The 21,052-nt window shown below is 39.2% G+C and overlaps 1 protein-coding gene across 1 annotated transcript in view; it reads left to right on the forward strand.

Annotated features, from left to right (window-relative positions):
- Positions 1–21,052, forward strand: part of LOC126237452 (NADH-ubiquinone oxidoreductase 75 kDa subunit, mitochondrial) — a 113,292-nt gene that overhangs the window by 59,962 nt on the left and 32,278 nt on the right. The window contains exons 7-10 of the mRNA XM_049947585.1: positions 4,272–4,478; positions 6,131–6,260; positions 6,910–7,061; positions 14,568–14,753. Coding sequence (XP_049803542.1) covers positions 4,272–4,478; positions 6,131–6,260; positions 6,910–7,061; positions 14,568–14,753 — 675 coding nt within the window. The remainder of the gene's footprint in view (positions 1–4,271; positions 4,479–6,130; positions 6,261–6,909; positions 7,062–14,567; positions 14,754–21,052) is intronic.

Raw genomic sequence — 21,052 nt, forward strand, 5'->3', positions numbered from 1 at the left:
AACCAGGTCACACATGCCTGGAGTGACATGCTATTGTAAGATATGAACAGTTTTGTCTACTGGCATGTTTGTTAATAGTGACTTTACATCCAAGCTGACAATCATGTCCGTGGGTAAAATAGTTCATCCCTCTATGTATTCAGTAAAATGCTTAAAATTCTTCACATAAGAGTCTGTTTTGTGAACTAGAGGTCTTAATTTGCTGACTAATTACTTTGCCAAAATGTTCGTAGGTGGGGTGATCCCAATCACAGTCGGCCTTAAAAGATGGTGTTTCTTGTGTATTTTTGGCACTTCTAGGTGGTAGTGGGATTCCTGGAATGAGTCCCTTGGCTGTGTCAGCATAATTCTTGCATCTTTAAGGACTGCAACTTATGAATACGTTGGCTGTAGGGTCCACCTGTAGTTCATTGTAAAGAGCATTGCATTATGTCATAATTAAAAAAAGTTGATATAATTGGTTACCTGAGGTGGAAGAAGTGGGAAACTTTATTGTAATATGTTACTGTGGTGGAGGGAGTTGGGATCTGCTGTTGTCTATCACTTCTTGCAATGTGTGCCACGATTGGCAGTCATCAGTAGATGAAGTGTGGACTCTTGCTTTCTTCCTCCTGGACACAGGCTGCATGGCAGCAGTTACTAGACAATAACGCTAAAGTCTCATGTTGTTAGTGCAGCCTGTTAGGGTCCGATGACTGACAGCCAGGATGGGGCAAGCCTGAGTCCTTTCTCTCTATTCATGTCATTCGGGTATTTTAACGATTTGATGGCCTCTGTGATCCTGAATTCCACGATTTCTGGATGTACGCAGGTTTCGTTAAATTTTTTGTTTCCTTTCCACAGTCTTAATGGTGTTTGACCACTGCAGATTTGTTCTGCTGCCCAAGTCGAATGCAGTGCTTGTTTTCCCATATGCATGTTGCTACTGGTACTGTGGCTGTCAGCTGTCAGAGTACAAAGGGATGCACTAACAAGAAGACACTGAATGTTACTGGCTAATAACTGCCACTGCACAGCTACATCCAGCAGGAGGAAATCACATCTCCTTCACTGGTACTACCAGTCACCAATGAGGACACAACTGCAAGAGGCAAACAGCAAATCCTCACTTCTTCTGTAACTATTGTAACTATTACAACAAAGCCTCTGGCTGCAGAAGCCTACATTACTGTATTAGCAACCTGTATGAGCAGGAATCCTGCAGCAAAGTTCACAAGTTGTAAATATTTAGGAAGAAGATAGGGAAACTTTTCAATGATCTAATCTACTTGGTTTGGTGGGATCATATCACACCTAAATTCCTGCATTTTAAACTGAACATCATCACCTACAAAGCAAGAACCATCTACAGGCGAGCCAATAAATGTCTTCTGAAGGGGTGCATTCAGCCAGTGTGAAGAGAACTTGATTTCCACGAAAGAAGACTGTTACAAATATGTCTTCTGATATCAGATAGTGTCGTCAACTTAATGGGATAATGTCGACAGTATCACTCACCTGCAATTGTGTGCAACTAATGAAACTGTCACCAGTCACCAGAAGAAGAATGAGAGCAACTAGAAAAGACAACACACAACACTAAGCCATAGCTGGATGCATTTCATAGAGTGATATATCTCTCATCTCATTCTATCTCCAATAAGGCCACAGAAGCACTAGCTAAGGGACTAAACATTGATTTCACACTTCAGTGAATCCCTACAGAAAAATTCATCAAGTGCACGGAAGCAGCTTTCTGATACTCCAACAGAAGCTGAGAAAATCATTCTGCTATGTGCCAAGCCAACAAAGCATAACCATAGCTGTGAGGAAAGGGCATCTATCCCAGAACTAAAGAACAACAGTACTGTGGTATTACTACAAGCATGTAAAGGCAATGCTACTGTCATCTAGGACAGTGCAGCATGAAGAAAAGATGAAAGAGTTATGAAATGACCCTATTTACAATGAACTACAGGCGGACCCTACAGCCAACGTATTCAAAAGTTGCAGTCCTTAATCAAGGATGCAGTCATGACAAAATATAAGTGACTCTAGAGTGCAAAAATAAATCAGTGGACACAGAAGAGAACCACTGTGACCATGGTCAGAATGCTGTTTCACCAGTTAGTTCAGTTAGTTAGTTAGTTTCATGTTCCATGGATCATTTTGCACGATACATTGTCATGATGTGGAAGGAGTCATTTTACATTCATATTGCAAATTAATTTGTACATCTATTTGTACTCTTAACATCACCATATAATTTTTTCCCCAAAATGAAAACAAGATATACAGATTGAGTTAGCAATTCCTACCCATGACGTTTTACACATTACAAACATAGCAATTCTTCTACGGAGTACGAGTAGTTGTCAAGGAGAAACTTTTCCAATTTATCTTCAAGTTTTACCTTGCTGCCTTTTAGACATTTTATATCACTGGGTAAATGGTCAAAAAATTTTGTTGCAGTGTTGTGCACCTGTTTCTGTGCTAAAGACAACCTTAACGTTGAGCAATGAATGTAAATAGTAATGCATTTTTCACAATATGACATGGTACCATACCCAGAAAACTTTTATGTTAACTTACTCTGGTTACAGAAGCCAAAACAAATATGCAAATAAAATATTACAACTTTATCTAAGCAGAACAGCAGGCAAAGGAAAAATTGGCCGTTCTGTGCCAGTTGGGGCCTTCCACCAACGATCAAGTTTTAGTGTCACTATCCAGCGAGATACCCACAAGTCTCAACAATTTTATTCTTGTCTTATGGTTTTTGCCTATATTACTTTTTCTATTAATGCCCTAATGATGTAACAATTGTTTTCTTGCATATTGTTTTATGGAAAGAGAACAGGAATGAATAGTCTGCTAACAGTTGCAAAACACTTTTTATTCATTGCACAAGTTCTAGCTACTATTATCCATTTCACAATAACTGAATCGAAGCTTCAAACTCCTCTTCTCGCTCCACAATATCATGAACGTGAGCCTGTCACAACTTGTTGAAATTTTAGAACTGTGTTCCTCCATTTTATATTTTGGTTTCATAAGATGTGTCATACACAAAAATATTTTGAGGAAATGTGCTTGTCCAAGCAAATTTTTGGGAAATCTCAACTGTATTTTTGTAAATACTCTTGTGTGTGATATATTATTTATTGTCTATTATTTATTGTGTGTTATTTATTATTATTATTATTATCATCATCTATTATTATCTATTATTTCTTTTATTGATTATTATCTATTATCTATTTCCTGCTGGATTTCTTCCATTTTCTCATTGTTTTATTACCACATCCAAAAACAGATTTCAGAAATTGTAACTACTGTGCTGGAGAAAAGAGGGCTGTAAAGGGTGAACTTTTGTTGATGATGACTCATTTGTGCTGAAACAATCACTACACTTTTTTAAATACAAATTTGCAAATGGATTGCTCATTGGCTGCAGTGCGTGTGGGACCGAGGTAGAATGTAGGCGGCAAAGCAGTGTGTTACAGCGTAAGCACGTAGGCTACCAATAAAACCCAAAAATACTACTCTTGTGCCCTTTTCAACCTTTCTGTATTCTGTGGCTGTTAGTTGAATATTAAGTTATTCAAATATATAAGCTGCAGTTTATATTTGAAGTATAATTCTTTTAAGTGCTATATTTCATATGTAACCTTGTAGAAAGTATGATTGTACATATGTTGAGTGTGTACATAATCCTGATTTATCCAGTGTCTGTATCACACTGTACTTGAAGCCAAAAATGATAACAAATAAACACAAAGTTCATCATAATTTCTGATATTGCATCTACATGTAAATGCATTTCTTCCTCACATTTGTCAGAAGAAACCCCTATATCAACATAGTGACAGCTGAAGGTGACTTCTGCCACAAATTTCCAATAGGGGATCCTTGAAGATACAACAGTACATACAGCAAAAGCAAATACATTAAACTTATGTTATTAGCACTGTATAATTGTGTGCATAGAAGTACAACAGGTGAAAGGCAAAAGAAAATTGTCTGGTTCACACATTTCACTATAAAGTAAATAGTAGTGGCTTATATCTGTCATTATTTTAATAAAATGATGACACATTCTTATTGTTATTTATAAAGGTGTGGTAGTTTCCTATCATTTGAGTTTCTTCTTAGCTTCAGCGTTCATTATTAATTTAATTACTGCTTCACTATTTACATACCAGCATGATTTGATATTGGGTTAGAGTAAATGCAACATAATCAAAATGACTTTTTTGTAAAATAATTTACGACCAAATTTCTGTTACTAGGAAATAAATGAAGAGTGGCTATCAGATAAATCACGCTTTGCCTGCGATGGACTTAAACGACAGAGGTTAGTGACCCCCATGCTGAAAAATGCATCTGGTGAGCTGATAGCAGTTGAATGGGAAGATGCTCTCATATCAGCATGCAAGGCAATTAAAGCAGCAGGCTGCAGTGTGGCTGCCATTGCTGGTGGGCTGGTAGATGCAGAGGTAATTACTGAGCGTGCTTGTTTTTCCTTAACTGGTTTCCTGAGTTTGTTTTATGGACAGAGGAAGACAAGGAAATGCTCTCTGCCAAATTGAACATGTGGTGTTCAAACAAACCTTCATTTTATATTACTAGTGTTAATTCTTTGCTTGTTATTAAAATTAGCATAATGACACATTTGAATTCTCCAGAGCACTCCATGTGTAGACTCTCAGAGTAGTTTTAAGTCATCAGATAGAAATATGCTATTTCCTGAATTGAAACAGGAGCCTTGCTTCAAATAAAGTAACTATGAGTATAGTGAAATTTGAACTCCATACACTGTTTTTGTTAGATATCTGTGAAGTCCTTGACTAGTGACAGGAAAACGTTTTTATTTGATGGATAATTTCGCTGTTACTTTTTCGCAATTTGTGTTATTTTGTGATGGCTTGTTTTTTGAGCATCTTTGTTAATTTTGTGTTATTTTTTGTTTACCTGTCAGTTGCATTATGTTCCTTGACATCACAGATTTGCATGGCTCTATGGCTATAAGAATTAGCAACCTAACTCGAAACTGCAATCCCCTGTGTTTGTTTTCTTTATCGCTGTCTGATGTATTTGTCCCTTCCTGTTTTTCGATATCTTACTAGCTTCATCACAAAAAATTCCACTTTCCACAATTAAAAAATCTTTCTTCGAACAATTTTAATATGGAATAGGGATAACAGTTTTATCATACATCGCATTTCCTGACACTAACATAGAACAAATCACACTGAAGAGAGACAGTTTGGAGAGAGCTTTAATGTTGTGCATCAGTTAAACTGTGTATTTTTTTAGTATGCAAATATAAACACGAAAACTACCAAATATGGCACTTTAAATATGGCAACAGAATCTCTGGCGGAATGTAATTTAGCAGTAGAAGCATTGAGTCAGTAATCAAACAAAAAAAAGAAAGTAGACTTCTCTAGTTTTTGGGTGAATATTTTAATGAGCTGGGGAGAGAGAGAGAGAGAGAGAGAGAGAGAGAGAGAATGTGTTGCTGGTGATGCAACAGAATGCTGAGAATGTGTGAGAGTGGTGGATAAAGATGTTTTCGGCTGAAGTGACATCGAGGGCATCAGTTCTTTTTAAGATTATATGTGTACTTAAGTCTTCGAAAAAAGTCAAGATCCATTTTCAGCATTAAATGACAGTGAGTTACTGATGTTAGTAAAATACTGCCTTCAGATTTACATTTTTACACAGGAACAGGGAAATGCAGAATTTTGTGACTTTTGTCTAAAAAAGATGCAAGTTTTGCATTGTATTGGCTAAAACTGCCAGTTGGCCTTATTTGTCATGTTATAAATTATGCAAAATTTTCACTGCCTAATTTGTGACATGTCAAGTCTCTCTCTCTCTCTCTCTCTCTCTCTCTCTCTCTCTCTCTAGTGTACTTACAATTGTTAAAGCAATAGTCCAAAAGCTAGCTCAATTCCCTATTTTTTTCCAATGACTCAACTTTTTTACTATTCAGTGTCTCCTTTACTCATAAATTATTTGCATTCTTCCAGAACTTCCCTTATCATATTTATAAGTAAATTTTGATTAGTTTTGTACTTGACTCATTGATTATTTTATTAATTGAAATCTTAGTACACACTGATTGTTCTAATGCCATTTTCAGGCCCTTGTTGCGCTGAAAGATTTGCTGAACAGATTGGGATCAGAAGCTTTGTGCACAGAATACACGTTCCCTCAAGATGGTTCTGGAACAGATCTGAGATCGAATTATATTCTGAACAGCAGGATAGCAGGTAAATATTTCCATTCAGAAAGAAATTTAGTGACTGTCCTTCAGATTCTGGTGTTTCAGAGGAAGAAGGCAGAGGGATAACTGCAAGTTTCTCATGAATCTTAGTCAGATTAAAAACTAAAATACAAATGCTTAGTGAGCAAATGAAATACTGCATCAGATTAAACTTGAAGTTGTGGTTTGATGACTATTCGTTGTTCATACTTAGTGTCAGGTTAATGATGTCTATAGTTTTTTATGTCTGCCACTCGTAGCATATACATTTGTCACACACACACACACACACACACAGTTATGTCTGAGAGTAGCTGATTTTATAGTAAATTTGTGTTAATGAACCGAAATTCAGATTTGTGGATGTGTGGTATTCATATTTTTTGTTGATGCTATGTGGATTTTTGCTGTCAGTGTGGCATTTTGTAACTTATGCATAACAGTATCAAAACTTGAAATGAATAGATTATCTTCGGAATTCAGTTGTTCAGTTGCTGATGCTCAATTTTTGTTACATATTGTACACACCAACACATGGTCACTGTAAACAAAAATTACTACCATCTTTTATATTTAGGTAGTGACATGTTTCATTTTTTTTCTCCTGTCTTACACCACCCCCCTTTCAGCACTAATTTCATCTGGAACTGTTTCAGGGGTTGAGGAAGCAGATCGTATCCTGTTGATTGGTACCAATCCTAGGTTTGAAGCACCTATCTTGAATGCTAGGATACGAAAGGCATATCTACACAAGGAGAGTGAAATAGCTCTTATTGGGCCTAAAGTGAATTTAACATACGAGTATGAGGTAAGCAGCTTGTTTTTAAAAACAGTGTAGGACAAGATAAAAAAAAAAAATCTTAGGTTAAAAATTGATTGTCGTTCTATATTATGGAACTGGCTTACTCAAGATGGTAACTGTCTGTTGTGAAGCTGTAACATTATCTGACATCAGTAATCTTTGGTTGTTTGCGTTAGTAATGCTGGATTTATTCCTTGGTGTTGATATTTCATCATCTTTTGGTCATGCCCTTATTTACCCCTACGCCTATTTTTCCTGTTCATGAATGAATTTCATTTTTCTTTCACCATCACATTTTTGATTTTAGTGATACACTATAGTACACTGCCTGACAAATAAATGAAACACTCAGAAGACATAGATGGATGTCAATGCATCTTCATACATATACACATTATCAGCAGTTACGTAAGAGTTGAAATTATCTGTGACAGGAAGAACAGCCACCAGAGTGTCTTAGCATTGTTTGCGTTACGGGGTCTGTTCAAAACATTCCAGAACTTTGTCTACAAAATATTTCTGCGCTTACATTTTACTTATTGTGCATGGTCTCCTCCGGAATACTCTCCTCCACAATTGGTACACTGCTCCAAACACCATTTCCAATCCCGGACGCAGTCTTGATACAACTCTTGCTGGTTCGCGTGAAACACTATCTGCAAATTTTCTTTTGTTTCATCAATCGTTGCAAATCTTCATCCTTTTTGCGGAATTTTCAACATTGGAAATAAAAAAGTCTGCAGGGGCCAGGTCTGGAGTGTGGAAGATGAGGCAGCAAGTGATTTCATTTTTTGTTTGATAGTCACACACTAATGGGATGATTGTGTAGGTGTGTTATCATGAGGCAAGAGGCATGAACTATCTCGCCACATTTCAGGCCGTTTCCTTCTCACATTTTCTCACAGGTGTCATAACATGCCCCAATAGTACCATCGATTAACAGTTTGTCCCTGTGGTACTACAGTCTGGAGCCGCGCAACCGCTATGGTCGCAGGTTCGAATCCTGCCTCGGGCATGGATGTGTGTGATGTCCTTAGGCTAGTTAGGTTTAAGTAGTTCTAAGTTCTAGGGGACTGATGACCTCAGAAGTTAAGTCCCATAGTGCTCAGAGCCATTTGAACCATGTAGTACATTTCCCGACCCATTGTGAAGGTTGAACCTTGGTCTCAACATCATAATTGTAGACCCGCCTATTATCACCAATTAGATTCTCTTAAGGAACATCTCGTTCTCATTTGCGCCATCCAATAGCTCTTCACAAATAGTGAGGCAAAGGCCTTTCTGGTCATGACTCACGAGCTGTGGGTGGGACGAACTTAGCGGCAGCATGATCCATTCGAAGATTCTGTGTAAGGATTATGAATGTTACATTCATCTGCAATCTCTCTTATAATCAATCTTCAATTGACATGCACAATTTAGTTGACGTTCATGAGATGAGGGTCTTCGGTAGACATCGAAGGGCATCCTGAACAAGGTTCATCTTTAACTTCTGTTTGGCCGTTTTTAAACCTTGTGAACCATTCGTAACACCGAGTAGGGCTTAAGCATTCATCACCATAAGCTTTCTGCATCATTTGGTATGTGTCTGTAAATGTTTTATTGAATTTCACACAAAATTTAATGTAGATGCGTTGTTCCTGTAACTCTGCCTATCGAAATTCACAAACTGTATGACACAGTGTTCTACTCGATACAGCACTGAACAATAACTAACAGACATACAGCAATGAAACTTTCAACAGTTACACATTAAACAGTGGTGTCTGCAGGGATGCCAACCACATTTTGCTGCAACACACCATTGGTGTAAAATTATGAATGTGCCTGAATTTTTTGAATGTACCTTGTGAAAGGGGTGTGAACAGCATCGGATGTTATCTCTGTAAAGGACACAGAGATGCTTCATGCTCAGGTGGGATGTGCTATTAGCAACTGATAGAGTTTGAAGGGGCCTCATTACGTGTCTCAGTTTTTCCAGCTGGTCGAATTGTGCAATATCTAGATTTGTTGGGCATCTGGATGTGACAGTGCCCTGACATTGGGCAGCGGAGGAACCTTAGGGCATTCATAATCATCATTAATTTTCTGGACAACCACGTCCGACCACCACAAGGGAGGATCGCCATATTGTGCATCAAGCACGTCATGACCTCTTCGTATCTGTGACTGCGATCTGAGAAAAAGTATTGGACTCCGTGCAACATTCTGTGACATCCTGCACTATTGTTTAGAGACTAACAGCAGCTGGAGTTTCACAAGACAGTCATTTGTAGTGTAGCATTAATGGGAGTCTACACATGAGACAGTAATTTCAGTGTTCTCAATGACTAGGAAACATGGACTGCTGATGAATGTCATCACATTGTGGGATGCAATAAATTGTAGTTCTACACATTTTTGCTGACTATCGTTTGTGCATATGGCGGCAACCTGGGGTGAGTTTCCATTCTTCCAATGGTTAGAGGGGCACAGTAGCATAACTGTGGTGTGACTGGTAGCGATTGAAGGAACTCAGATGGCACAATAGTTCATCATTTACATCCCACGACCTCGTGTGTAACTTCTCAAACAACACTATTGTAGTGTCATTTTTCAACAGAACAATGCTCGTTCACATACGGCACATGTCTCTTGGACTGTCTGTGTTGAGGTATACCTGTGACCAGCAAGATCCTCAGATCTATCTCTGATAGAACATTTGTGGAACAAGCTCGGTAGTCAACTCCATTTCACTGTCCAGGATATCAATGACCGGAGGTGATGCAGTGACTTGACGACACCTGCCCAAATGAATCAGTGTAGGCATGTCAGCTAGAGGGGGCGCTATGTCATACCGATAAATGTTCTTTGTAAACTTGGCTTTATTTTGTAATCACTGTAATGTCATCACATACCCTCCCAACCTGTGAAGTTCCATTTCATTTCCTCCCCGCTTTTTGAGTGCTTCTATTTTGTTGTCAGACAGCATATATCTGGCAACAAATCTGTCAGTTTATTTCCCACATGCAGTTTGTTAGACCATTTGTCACCTGTGAAGTTCAGCCCATAAGTGAGAGAAGTTTCTTATGTAACCTAAAATTCCAGTTTTTTGTTTTTCTGTTTTCACAAACATCTGGTTGTCACACTCCTCCATTCTGATTAGGCTGACTTGTATATAGCATTCTGTTTTATCATTTATATTGCTGGTCTCATTTTCAGGGTGTATATTTCCACTGTTCTAATCAGTTGCTTTCTCAACTTTGCAGAAAATGTTTATCATTTCCCATGACGCGTATATCCTGGCATCTTAATACAGGTGTTAATACTGGTCTAATAGTAGGGTAAGAAGAAACTCTCAATTTAAATTTTAAATGTTGGGGGCAGTTACAATGTAATGTGAACATCAAACACAATTAAGTTTATTTTACAGTGTGTCTATACCAGAGAGAGATTACGTAACACGTCACTGACAGTTCATGGACACTACAGGGAGGAAGCGTTGTTTCAGTGATTCTTCATATCCTCCCCTCCTTGGTCTATCTCCAGAGGTATGGCCAGGTGGACAGGTCTAGTAATATGCAAGCCATCAGCAGTCACAAGGATGGCTGTGTGTCACATTCCATCACTGCCTTCTTTCGGGTCCTGTACTCTTGCCCTTTTCGACAGGTGCTGTGGAAGAACTGCTTTTAGAAGTGAGCATTTCACTTGGTGGAAGTTACGTAATCTGCTACTGTTTTCTGATGGAATTTGAACTGTCTCATCGAGTCTGCTGCGGTCAATGGCTCAGTTCCAGTTGGCAATGCTGTAAGTTTCTTTTCCATGATGAAGTGTGTTGGAGTGAGTACTTTGTCCTCAATTTGGGAAATGGGCCTTCAGTTCAGCATGGCTTCAGTATTTACGAGCACAGCGTGTAGTGCTACGTATCTATAGTCGAGGGTCTGAGTATTTTCCTGAGACATCTTTTTGTTGAGCTGACGATTCTTTCCCAGAATCTTCCCCACCCCACCAAGCCATACGCAGAGCTATAAATTTCAAAGTTAAGCCTTGTTGAGGGAATTATTGGTGAGTCTTATCAACAGATATTCTTAACCACAATTCCATTGTTTCTTTGTTAACTGCATTGACCAATAAATCTTTGTAACACCAGTAATAATCGGTCAGTTGATGCGCTGCATACGGTCTAGCTCTAGGTGAAAATCTCTTAACACAGCACAGGTAAATAAGGCAACATAGTATTTAGTGCTTGTATTTCCTACTTTGGCATATAGTGGTTCTGGAAAATAAACACAGGTTACATGGAAGGGTCTGTGCATTGTTTCATGGTCGACTGGCATTGGAGCTTCTGTTTCTCAACCAGTGACACTGCGTGAGGATTCACATGAGGAAGTGTGAAGCTCTGAAAGTACAATTCTGATTCCAAGATGGTGCAAGCATGTGTATGTATGCAACATTGAAAGCTTTGTGAAATGATTATTTCTGTCTACAGTAAATGAGTGTCATTCTTCTGTGGTTAACTTGGGGTGTTGTAAACGACAACTGAGATGTAACATGAGTTGAGACCTTTTATTTTTGATCCTGTGGTTAGTGGTGCAGTGTCCTTATGAGCTTGAATTTCTTGGAGAGAAAGAAAGAAAAAGAGAAAATAAAAGAAAACAACAATGGTGTTGTGTAATTTTAATCCAATACAGTTGGGTGGATGTGGTTCTTCCACAGTAAATTCTCTGTGCAAGTTCACTTTGCCAGTCAGTCATTTTTTAAATCTAAAAACATGGGCTGTGACATATTGCAGTTTCCAGTGAGAATTAAATCGTTCAACATCTGTTAGTGGTTGGGGCATTACCACAAGGAGGACCTGTGGATCCAGGTGAATGTCCTTAGTTTCTGGAAAAGTGCCTGGTGCAAGATATTAATTTGCCCTGAGACTGCGTTGTTGTGATAGCTGAGGTGGGCTATTTCTCTGTATGTGCATTGTATGTGGCGTCTGAGGCAAGGGTTCTGTAGATAGATGATCCACAGGATTGTCTTTTCCTCGACAGTGCTTCCACTGTGATAGCAAATGGGACTTGTTATTAGTGCTTGACCTAATATACAAGATTGTGCCTTATGCTGTCTCTGAAGCAGCACGAAAGACATTTGTGATGTGGTCCTGAAGTCTTGTATCCACTTTCTCACATAAGAGTGTGATAGTTTTGGAAGAGCTGAGGTCCAAGTATGCCATCGAACCGCAAGATGCTAAGGCAAAGGTTCATCCCATCCTGGCCCAAGTATCCAAGTATCTTGAAATAAAATCTTTCCTGCTATGGATACTGGTGTTACCAAACCTAAAGGGTCATATAAATTAATGGTTGCTTGTAGTAAGCTCCTTTTGGTGGCCACGGACTGAGATACATTGTCGATAACTTGCTGTTGCTTGATACAAAACGTTTCTTCTATTGTGTTCCAGTGAACCTGCAACACGTGCAAAGTTTTTCTGAGCTCTTGTCCTTCCGATTTCCATATTGTAACTTGCTGCTGAGAGTTTGTTGCCCACTTTAACATACACAGTTTAATTTGACTTGTGAATGCAGCCGGCTTGTAGTAGAGAGTTATCGCACCCTTCTTGTCTGCAGCACCTCCTCTAAAGGCGTTCACATTAGTGTTGTGGTCCAACAAGGAACTTGCAATAAGAAATTGCAATGAGTACTAGCTTGACAATTCTCACAGACCTTCTGAAAGAAAGAACAGACCACATTTAAGCTCGAAGGGAAGTCTTTTAAATTTGATTCATTTAGGCTGTGCTCAATGTTACTGTAACACAAGAGTCTAACCAGGTCTCTGTCGTCCAGATGGAGGACAAACTGTAAGAGTTCTTGGGTAAAACTTGAAACAATGGCAAAACATCACATTTGAAAGTGCATAAGCACTGCAGGTACTTGAGGACTTCTAAGACAACATAAAGTGAAGGAGAGTCCTTTTCTGTGAACATGCTTCGAATACGGTTCACAATTTTGTGCTTCTATGTTTCTCCCTCCTTACTATTTGGTGGGACAAATAAAAGGCATTGGTTGAATCCTGGTGTGGGGATAGTTCAACTTGTTCATTTCTGGGTCTCACGTGGAGCACAAAGGGTGTCATTATTCTCCAGACATCTCTGTAATGTAAGGAAATATTTTTTGGAATACTGAGGTTATACGGAAATATGACTTCAGATTTCCATGGAAGATGGACTACACTTTGTTGACCCTTGACAGAATAGGAAGCATGAAATTCCTTGAAGTTTGGAATCTTTTGCACTCATCGCACACTCTTGATCGGTGCATATACCAACTGCCTCTAAATCTCCAAAACTCCTGACTATTTTCAGATGTGTGATTGCATGGCAGGTTGATGATAGTTCGGTCTGCAGAAATACTTAAGCGGCTTCCGATAAGGATCCATCTGAATTTCGAAGGCAACAAGGCCAGTGATTCAGAGACATGTATTGGTGCTGCAGTCTCCAATAATGTTCTGCTCTGATTTGCAATTCTGGGGGAAAATCATTGTATCCTTCTGCTCGATCGGCCAATTCAGTATCAGTACTGTATTTAATTTTCAGTGCTTGTGGTACAAGCAGATGTCTTGAAAAGGAATGGAAACTCTCAAATACAGTAACCTTAACAGTAACATGCTTCTCAGTGCCAGTCTGACCAGACATCGAGAGGGTGTTGTAGCGAATGAAAACTCGAATGCATCGATTTTCAGGGGATGATTTTTAGTGACTTCTAGTTTTAAGTTATCGATCAGCAGTCTACTGATAAAACTAGACTGGCTGCCACCATAATGCAGCGTGTAAGTCTATTTACTGTGGTGGACCCTATTACGTACACATAGGTTGTCTGAAGGCATGTGTATCGTAGATGCACAGTGTTCACATTGTTGACAGAACTGTATTCGGCAAGAGATGCTGATGAAGTAGAATGTGCTAAATTTTACAGACTGACTTGTGGTGACCTTTCTTGCAAAAGAGACAAAACACTTTCCCTTCTTCCAGTTAGTCTTCTGCTGTGTGGCACTGATTAAGGCAGAGGAAGCACCTATTATTGGAACTCAAAATCTTGAGGCAGTCATGAACAAGTTGACAATCAATATATCTATTGCCAGTAAATTTTTGCACTTTGAGGATGGAGTATCCTTAGAATGATTCTGATGTTGCATGAGGTACTTACGCAAATTTCACTTTAACAATACATTTTTCTCCCTTTTCCCAAATACTAAAAATTTGAGCGACTTCAACAAAATTAGAAAAATAGTTTTTGGATGTACTAGATGCAGTTGAAATGACGCTGGGTAAAGTTAGTTTTCAGTAGAAAGTTGTGAAGAATATTATTATTATTTTCCTTTCTTTCTTTCTCCTCCCCCCCCCCCCCCTGCAGTTTTGTAAAGTAAATCTCATCTAGAAGTACTACCATATTCCAGGAATAATTCAGCTGTATTTATTTTATTGTATTTATTTCAGTATTAACTTAACAGCTTTTTCCAGAAGACGAAAATGACAAATTACTTCTGTTACAGCATTTAGGTGACAGTGCTGATGTGTTGAAACAGTTGGTGTCAGGACAGCATCCTTACAGCCAAGTTTTGTCGTGTTCCAAGAGGCCAATAATTATACTTGGTGCAGATCAGTTGCAGAGGCCAGATGGTGCCACCATACTGGCACTAGCACAACAGCTCGCAAGGAATACAGCTACTGCCGTAAAGGTACAGCAGTTTTTCTAGGCACTATACTAATGTAATGTGCATTGTTTACTGTGTTAGTTTGTGAACTTAGTAATATCACATTCTGTGGACAAGCGGACATGATTTTGAATCTTGTGGTATGTTTGTACTGCATTTATTTTCTTTTTTATTTATTTTTATTTTTTAATTTCTGGATGTTGTGAGAGTTCAATTAATTTATAAATTATGTCATCACTGGTCTTCAGCTCCGAGAAGTCTGCGAACCCCGGACTTGTTGATAATTCTTCTTTTGTCTGTAGAAGAACTCAACTTCTACCAAAACCAGGACTCATTTACTCTGTTTTACAGGAAGGCTTTTATTCTACATTTAATTACAAAATATGATCAGAGTTTAATGCTCTAGTAACAACACACTTGAACAAAATCCAGATTTCTGAAGGAAAAAAAAACACACAATAGTTTTAATGCCAGTATGTACACTATTGTTATAATCTTCTGCTCATTGGTATTCTGTGACCCCATAGTTTTCGCAGAAGACTTTTTGCTGCTTTCGATTACTTTGCATGTTATGACGTCAAGTACAGTTTTAACGCTGTTGGTACAGCAAGGAGCCCACACGGAATACCTCAGACAAATAATGGAACATATGCTTCTTAATAAATTATCTTTTATAATAATTTACATTTTTAAGTTCTTAATTATTTTCCTGGACAACAAATGATCAGATCTTCTGTCAGTAAAGCTTGCTCATTTGTATTCATAATAAGTACTGTATTTTTCCCTTTATCAATAAAATGAAATTTTTTTTCCAAAAAACTTTGACTACAAAACATCTAGAAAGTCTCATATCCCCAAATACCTTTCGCCAATAAATTTTTGTGAAAGGTAAGGGATATCAATAGATCTTGAAAACCACCCTGAAACAACTGAAATTAAATGTAATGCATGATGGAACCTATAAAGTAAACACAATATTGAAAAGTAGCCTGTGTTTGCTGAAAGGAGTTTCACAACTTGCTCACAAAAAGTCATTTTTAATGATGTACTAACATCAGTTGGAATTGCTAGATGGTGAAGATAAAATTTTCCGGAATATGTCCCGGAATTGCAGATAAAAGTGATAGGATAAAAATATTCATGTATTTCATCCATATCCATATCTTACTCCCAGATACAGTGTGAAATGTTCACATTTGAAATGAAATTAATATACACACATCAAAAAAAGTTTTGCATCACCTCTGTTCCCAGAACTCTTGAAGATAGACGTTGACTGTGGATATTGTATCACAGATACAGTCCCTTTGACTGTTCAGAGATGTCACTAAACCCGCCCAAAGATGTAAACAACCATGTATGAGCAACGCCTATTAGACGTAGGGGGTCTGACAGCCAATCAGTTCCAGTCATTCCACCAGGAAGGAGGAACACGGCTCATGTTGTCTGTAGTTAAACCATGCCTGGACGGTCAATACTGTGGTTCGATTGCGTCCGCATTGTTACTTTGTGCCAGGGAGGGCTCTCAACAAGGGAAGTGTCCAGGCATCTCGGAGTGAACCAAAGTAGTGATGTTCAGACATGGAGGAGAGACAGAGAGACAGGAACTGTTGATGACATGCCTTGCTCAGGCCACCCAAGGGCTACTACTGCAATGGATGAGCTGGCCGGTGTGGCCGAGCGGTTCTATGAGCTTCAGTCTGGAACCGCGTGACTGCTATGGTCGCAGGTTCGAATCCTGCCTCGGGCATGGATGTGTGTGATGTCCTTAGGTTAGTTAGGTTTAAGTAGTTCTAAGTTCTAGGGGACTGATGACTTAAGAAGTTAAGTCCCATAGTGCTCAGAGCCATTTCGCAGTGGATGATCACTGCCTACGGATTCCGTGCAGCCACAGGACGTCATGTTGAGATTCAAACTGTTTGCAATATGCTGCATGATGCGCAACTTCACTCTTGACGTCCATGGCAAGGTCCATCTTTGCAGTTACACCACCATGCAGCGCGGTACAGATGGGTCCAACAACATGCTAAATGGACTGCTAAGGATTGGCATCACGTTCTCTTCACCGATGAATGTCGCATATGCCTTCAACCAGACAATAGTCCGAGACATGTTTGGAGGCAACCCGGTCAGTCTGAACGCCTTAGACACAGTGTCCAGCGAGTGCAGCAAGGTGGAGGTTCCCCTGCTGCTCTGGGGTGGCATTATATGGGGCTGACGTACGCCGCGGTGATCATGGAAGGTGCTGTAATGGCTGTACAATACGTGAATGCCATCCTCTGACAGATAGTGCAACCATATCGGCAGCATATTGGCGAGGGATTCGTCTTCGTGGATGACAATTTGCGCCCCCATTGTGCACATCTTGTGAATGACTTCCTTCAGGATAACATCACCACTTGACTAGAGTGGCCAGCATGTTCTCCAGACATGAATCCTGTCGAACATGCCTGGGATAGATTGAAAAGGGCTGTTTATGGATGACGTGACCCACCAACCACTCTGAGGGATCTATGCTGACTTGCCATTGAGTGGACCAACAGTGCCTTAATGAACTTGTGGATAGTATGCCACAATGAATACAGGCATGCATCGATGCAAGAGGACGTGCTACTGGGTATTAGAGGTACCGGTGTGTACAGCAATCTGGACCACCACCTCTGAAGGTCTCGCTTTATGGTGGTACAACATGTAGTGTGTGGTTTTCATGAGCAATAAAAAGGGAGGAAATGGTGTTTACGTTGATCTCTATTCCAGTTTTCTGTATGGGTTCCGGAACTCTTGGAACCGAGGTAATGTAAAACATTTTTTGATGTGTGTAGTTAAAAGTTTTTATAGTAGTGGTCTGTGTTAAGAAAACTTACAAAAACACCACACTAATGAGAATAGACTGGCTACAGACGTAGGCAAACTTATGTGGAAATGGCAGGTAACTACCATATTTAGGTGACTAAGATGACACCCCCCCCCTTCCCCACCCCCCACCCCTTCCCCAGAGATTGCCTCATAAATTGTTATTTTAACATATTATGACTAATCAAAATTACCAACTGTTTTATTGATATAAAGTATGTGCCTAAAAAGGATAACACTATACATATTCTAAAATTACGCTATTTATTGATAATATCAAGAGAAATAAAGAAACAAAGAGGAATGGGTTACATCAGTTTTTATCTTCACTTCTTCGTTTTTGCTTACTAGTAATCAGTTGTATCATTTCCTTTATCTGTAAGCCTGTTGGCATTTATTCCTTCCTGAAATTCCTTCCTTAGTATGTTTCCTTCTGAGCCATCCATGGCATTGTATGTGCAGGAGTTTTTGAATCCTTTCATAATAGATTCACTTGAAATTCTGCCCCAGACAGTAAGGATCCACTGGCCCAGAAGGGATATTAGGGTTTCTTTAACTTCCCCCCGGAGTGAAGGCATGGTCTCCCTGAAGGAGCCACTAACTGTAAATCTGTCACAAGTGAGCCTTAAAAGGTCTATTCACAACAACAGCCATTACTTACTAGCTGTGATGTCATACCAGGTCTGTGTCGTTCATTACTATCAGTTACTTAACTTCCTGTGTGAGTTGTCCCCTGAATGAATAGAGAATCCAAAATTTTGCTTGTGTTAAACAAACATCCTAGTATTAGATATCAAAGTAGCTTCAACCAATCTGGCATCAGGTCATTTGTCGCTAGTGCACCCAGCAACTTTTCCTAGCCAAAACTTCTTACAGCACCACTTTTAATGCCCCTCATGATGAAAGCAGTATTTGATATCATATCAAAATAAACTAGCATCTGATTGGCGTTGCCCATATAGCCTAGCAAACAATTGAACTATTTCCTTATATTGATTTTATGACATTGATATGCAAGTAGTTTTTTGTAAAATGCTGTGGGAAGTCACTCTGCTAGCATTGTACCATAATGTAAGCCCATGCTCATCATCGTCCTCATACTTCAGCCAGTACTTGTTTTGAATTCCGTGATGCATGCAGTTGGAAAATTCCCTATCCTTAGCATCTTCATTTGAATTTCTCTTGCACCTACTGAACAACCTGCTGCTCCAATTTGTGAAATCTTCCATGCGTCGATCCAGTGAAAGTTTGATGTGTTGAAACGAATTTCTTTAATTTTTTCTTTATCTGATCAACTAACATTCACTTCTGTGATACCAGTTTTCTTCTGCCTGCTGCAAAGTTGTTTGTGGCCTTCATTTCATGACTTAACATTAACTTAAAATTAGTGTCATATTGTATGTGCGAACCACTTATGAACTGTGAACTCATAGATCTGTGCTTCTCAACATAGTAATAGCTTTAATTTACAATTCTTACAGCACTGCCAGTGTAGGCAAACTGAATGACAACATTATGTTGTCTTGGTGGCTCTCTTCAGCTGATTACTTGACATAAATAATACCACTTTGGATTAACACTGCAACTGAACTTGAAAATCAACTGTGCTGTAGAACAGTAGCAGCGTGGGCACCATTGTTGAAGCTCATATTTAATGTTTTGTGGTGTGTTTCAAGTGTTCTTTGCAAACATATTTTTATTAGTATTTGTCTCCTCTAGAAATCTATACATTGTCAATATTTGTCCAGTTTTTAGTTAAGCCACATCCTACTAGGATTTGGTTCAGGTAAATTGCAGTTTAAACATGGTAGACGCTCATAAAAAGTTCAAGGTATGTGTCATATTTTCCCATGGGTGGCAGTATGATGAAATTTGCTGTCTGCACACCAATCCCCTCCACATTCATCCTAGTGCACATCCAAACTGGTGTTACTACTCCCCCTCCATCCCTTCCTAATTCTTCAAATTAAATCTGCAATTGACCTCAGTTGCCAAAGCCTTACCTATAAATGTAAGATGACTGCTACGTTAATTTATTATACAAAATAAAAATATTGACCTCGGTAGCAGTAGTTTAATCTGTGAGTGTAAGATGACCATGCATTTTTCAAATGATGAATTTGTGAAAAAAACTTCATATTATAGTTGGATAAATACAGTAATTACAATGGAATTTTGAGTTTCTAGTGGAACATGCTGGGCACTGTCATTACCGTATTTACTCGAATCTAAGCCACACATTTCTCTGGTTTTTGTAATCCAAACAACTGCCTGCGGCTTAGAATAGAGTGCAAAGTAAGCAGAATTTCTGAAAAATGTTGGTAGATGCTACCACAACTAACTTCTGCCGTCGAATACATGTAGCGCTACACAGGCATGCTTTGCAGGCACAAAGATAAATACTGGTGCCAAAACCTCTGCGTCAGTAAATAAATTAAAATTAAAAAAAAAAGGCGAAAGACGAGCTTTTTTCTCCGCCCCGAGTTTTGACCACTGCATTTTCTACATCTACATCTACATCTATACTCCGCGAGCCACCTTACGGTGTGTGGCGGAGGGTACTTATTGTACCACTATCTGATCCCCCCTTCCCTGTTCCATTCACGAATTGTGCGTGGGAAGAACGACTGCTTGTAAGTCTCCGTATTTGCTCTAATTTCTCGGATCTTTTCGTTGTGATCATTACGCGAGATATATGTGGGCGGTAGTAATATGTTGCCCATCTCTTCCCGGAATGTGCTCTCTCGTAATTTCGATAATAAACCTCTCCGTATTGCGTAACGCCTTTCTTGAAGTGTCCGCCACTGGAGCTTGTTCAGCATCTCCGTAACGCTCTCGCGCTGACTAAATGTCCCCATGACGAATCGCGCTGCTTTTCGCTGGATCATGTCTATCTCTTCTATTAATCCAACCTGGTAAAGGTCCCATACTGATGAGCAATACTCAAGAATCGGACGAACAAGCGTTTTGTAAGCTACTTCTTTCGTCGATGAGTCACATTTTCTTAGAATTCTTCCTATGAATCTCAACCTGGCGCCTGCTTTTCCCACTATTTGTTTTATGTGATCATTCCACTTCAGATCGCTCCGGATAGTAACTCCTAAGTATTTTACGGTCGTTACCGCTTCCAATGATTTACCACCTATGGCATAATCGTACTGGAATGGATTTCTGCCCCTATGTATGCGCATTATATTACATTTATCTACGTTTAGGGAAAGCTGCCAGCTGTCGCACCATTCATTAATCCTCTGCAGGTCTTCCTGGAGTACGTACGAGTCTTCTGATGTTGCTACTTTCTTGTAGACAACCGTGTCATCTGCAAATAGCCTCACGGAGCTACCGATGTTGTCAACTAAGTCATTTATGTATATTGTAAACAATAAAGGTCCTATCACGCTTCCTTGCGGTACTCCCGAAATTACCTCTACATCTGCAGATTTTGATCCGTTAAGAATGACATGTTGTGT

The sequence above is a fragment of the Schistocerca nitens genome, chromosome 2 (genome assembly GCF_023898315.1).
Source record: "Schistocerca nitens isolate TAMUIC-IGC-003100 chromosome 2, iqSchNite1.1, whole genome shotgun sequence".
In the NCBI taxonomy this organism is placed as follows: domain Eukaryota; kingdom Metazoa; phylum Arthropoda; class Insecta; order Orthoptera; family Acrididae; genus Schistocerca; species Schistocerca nitens.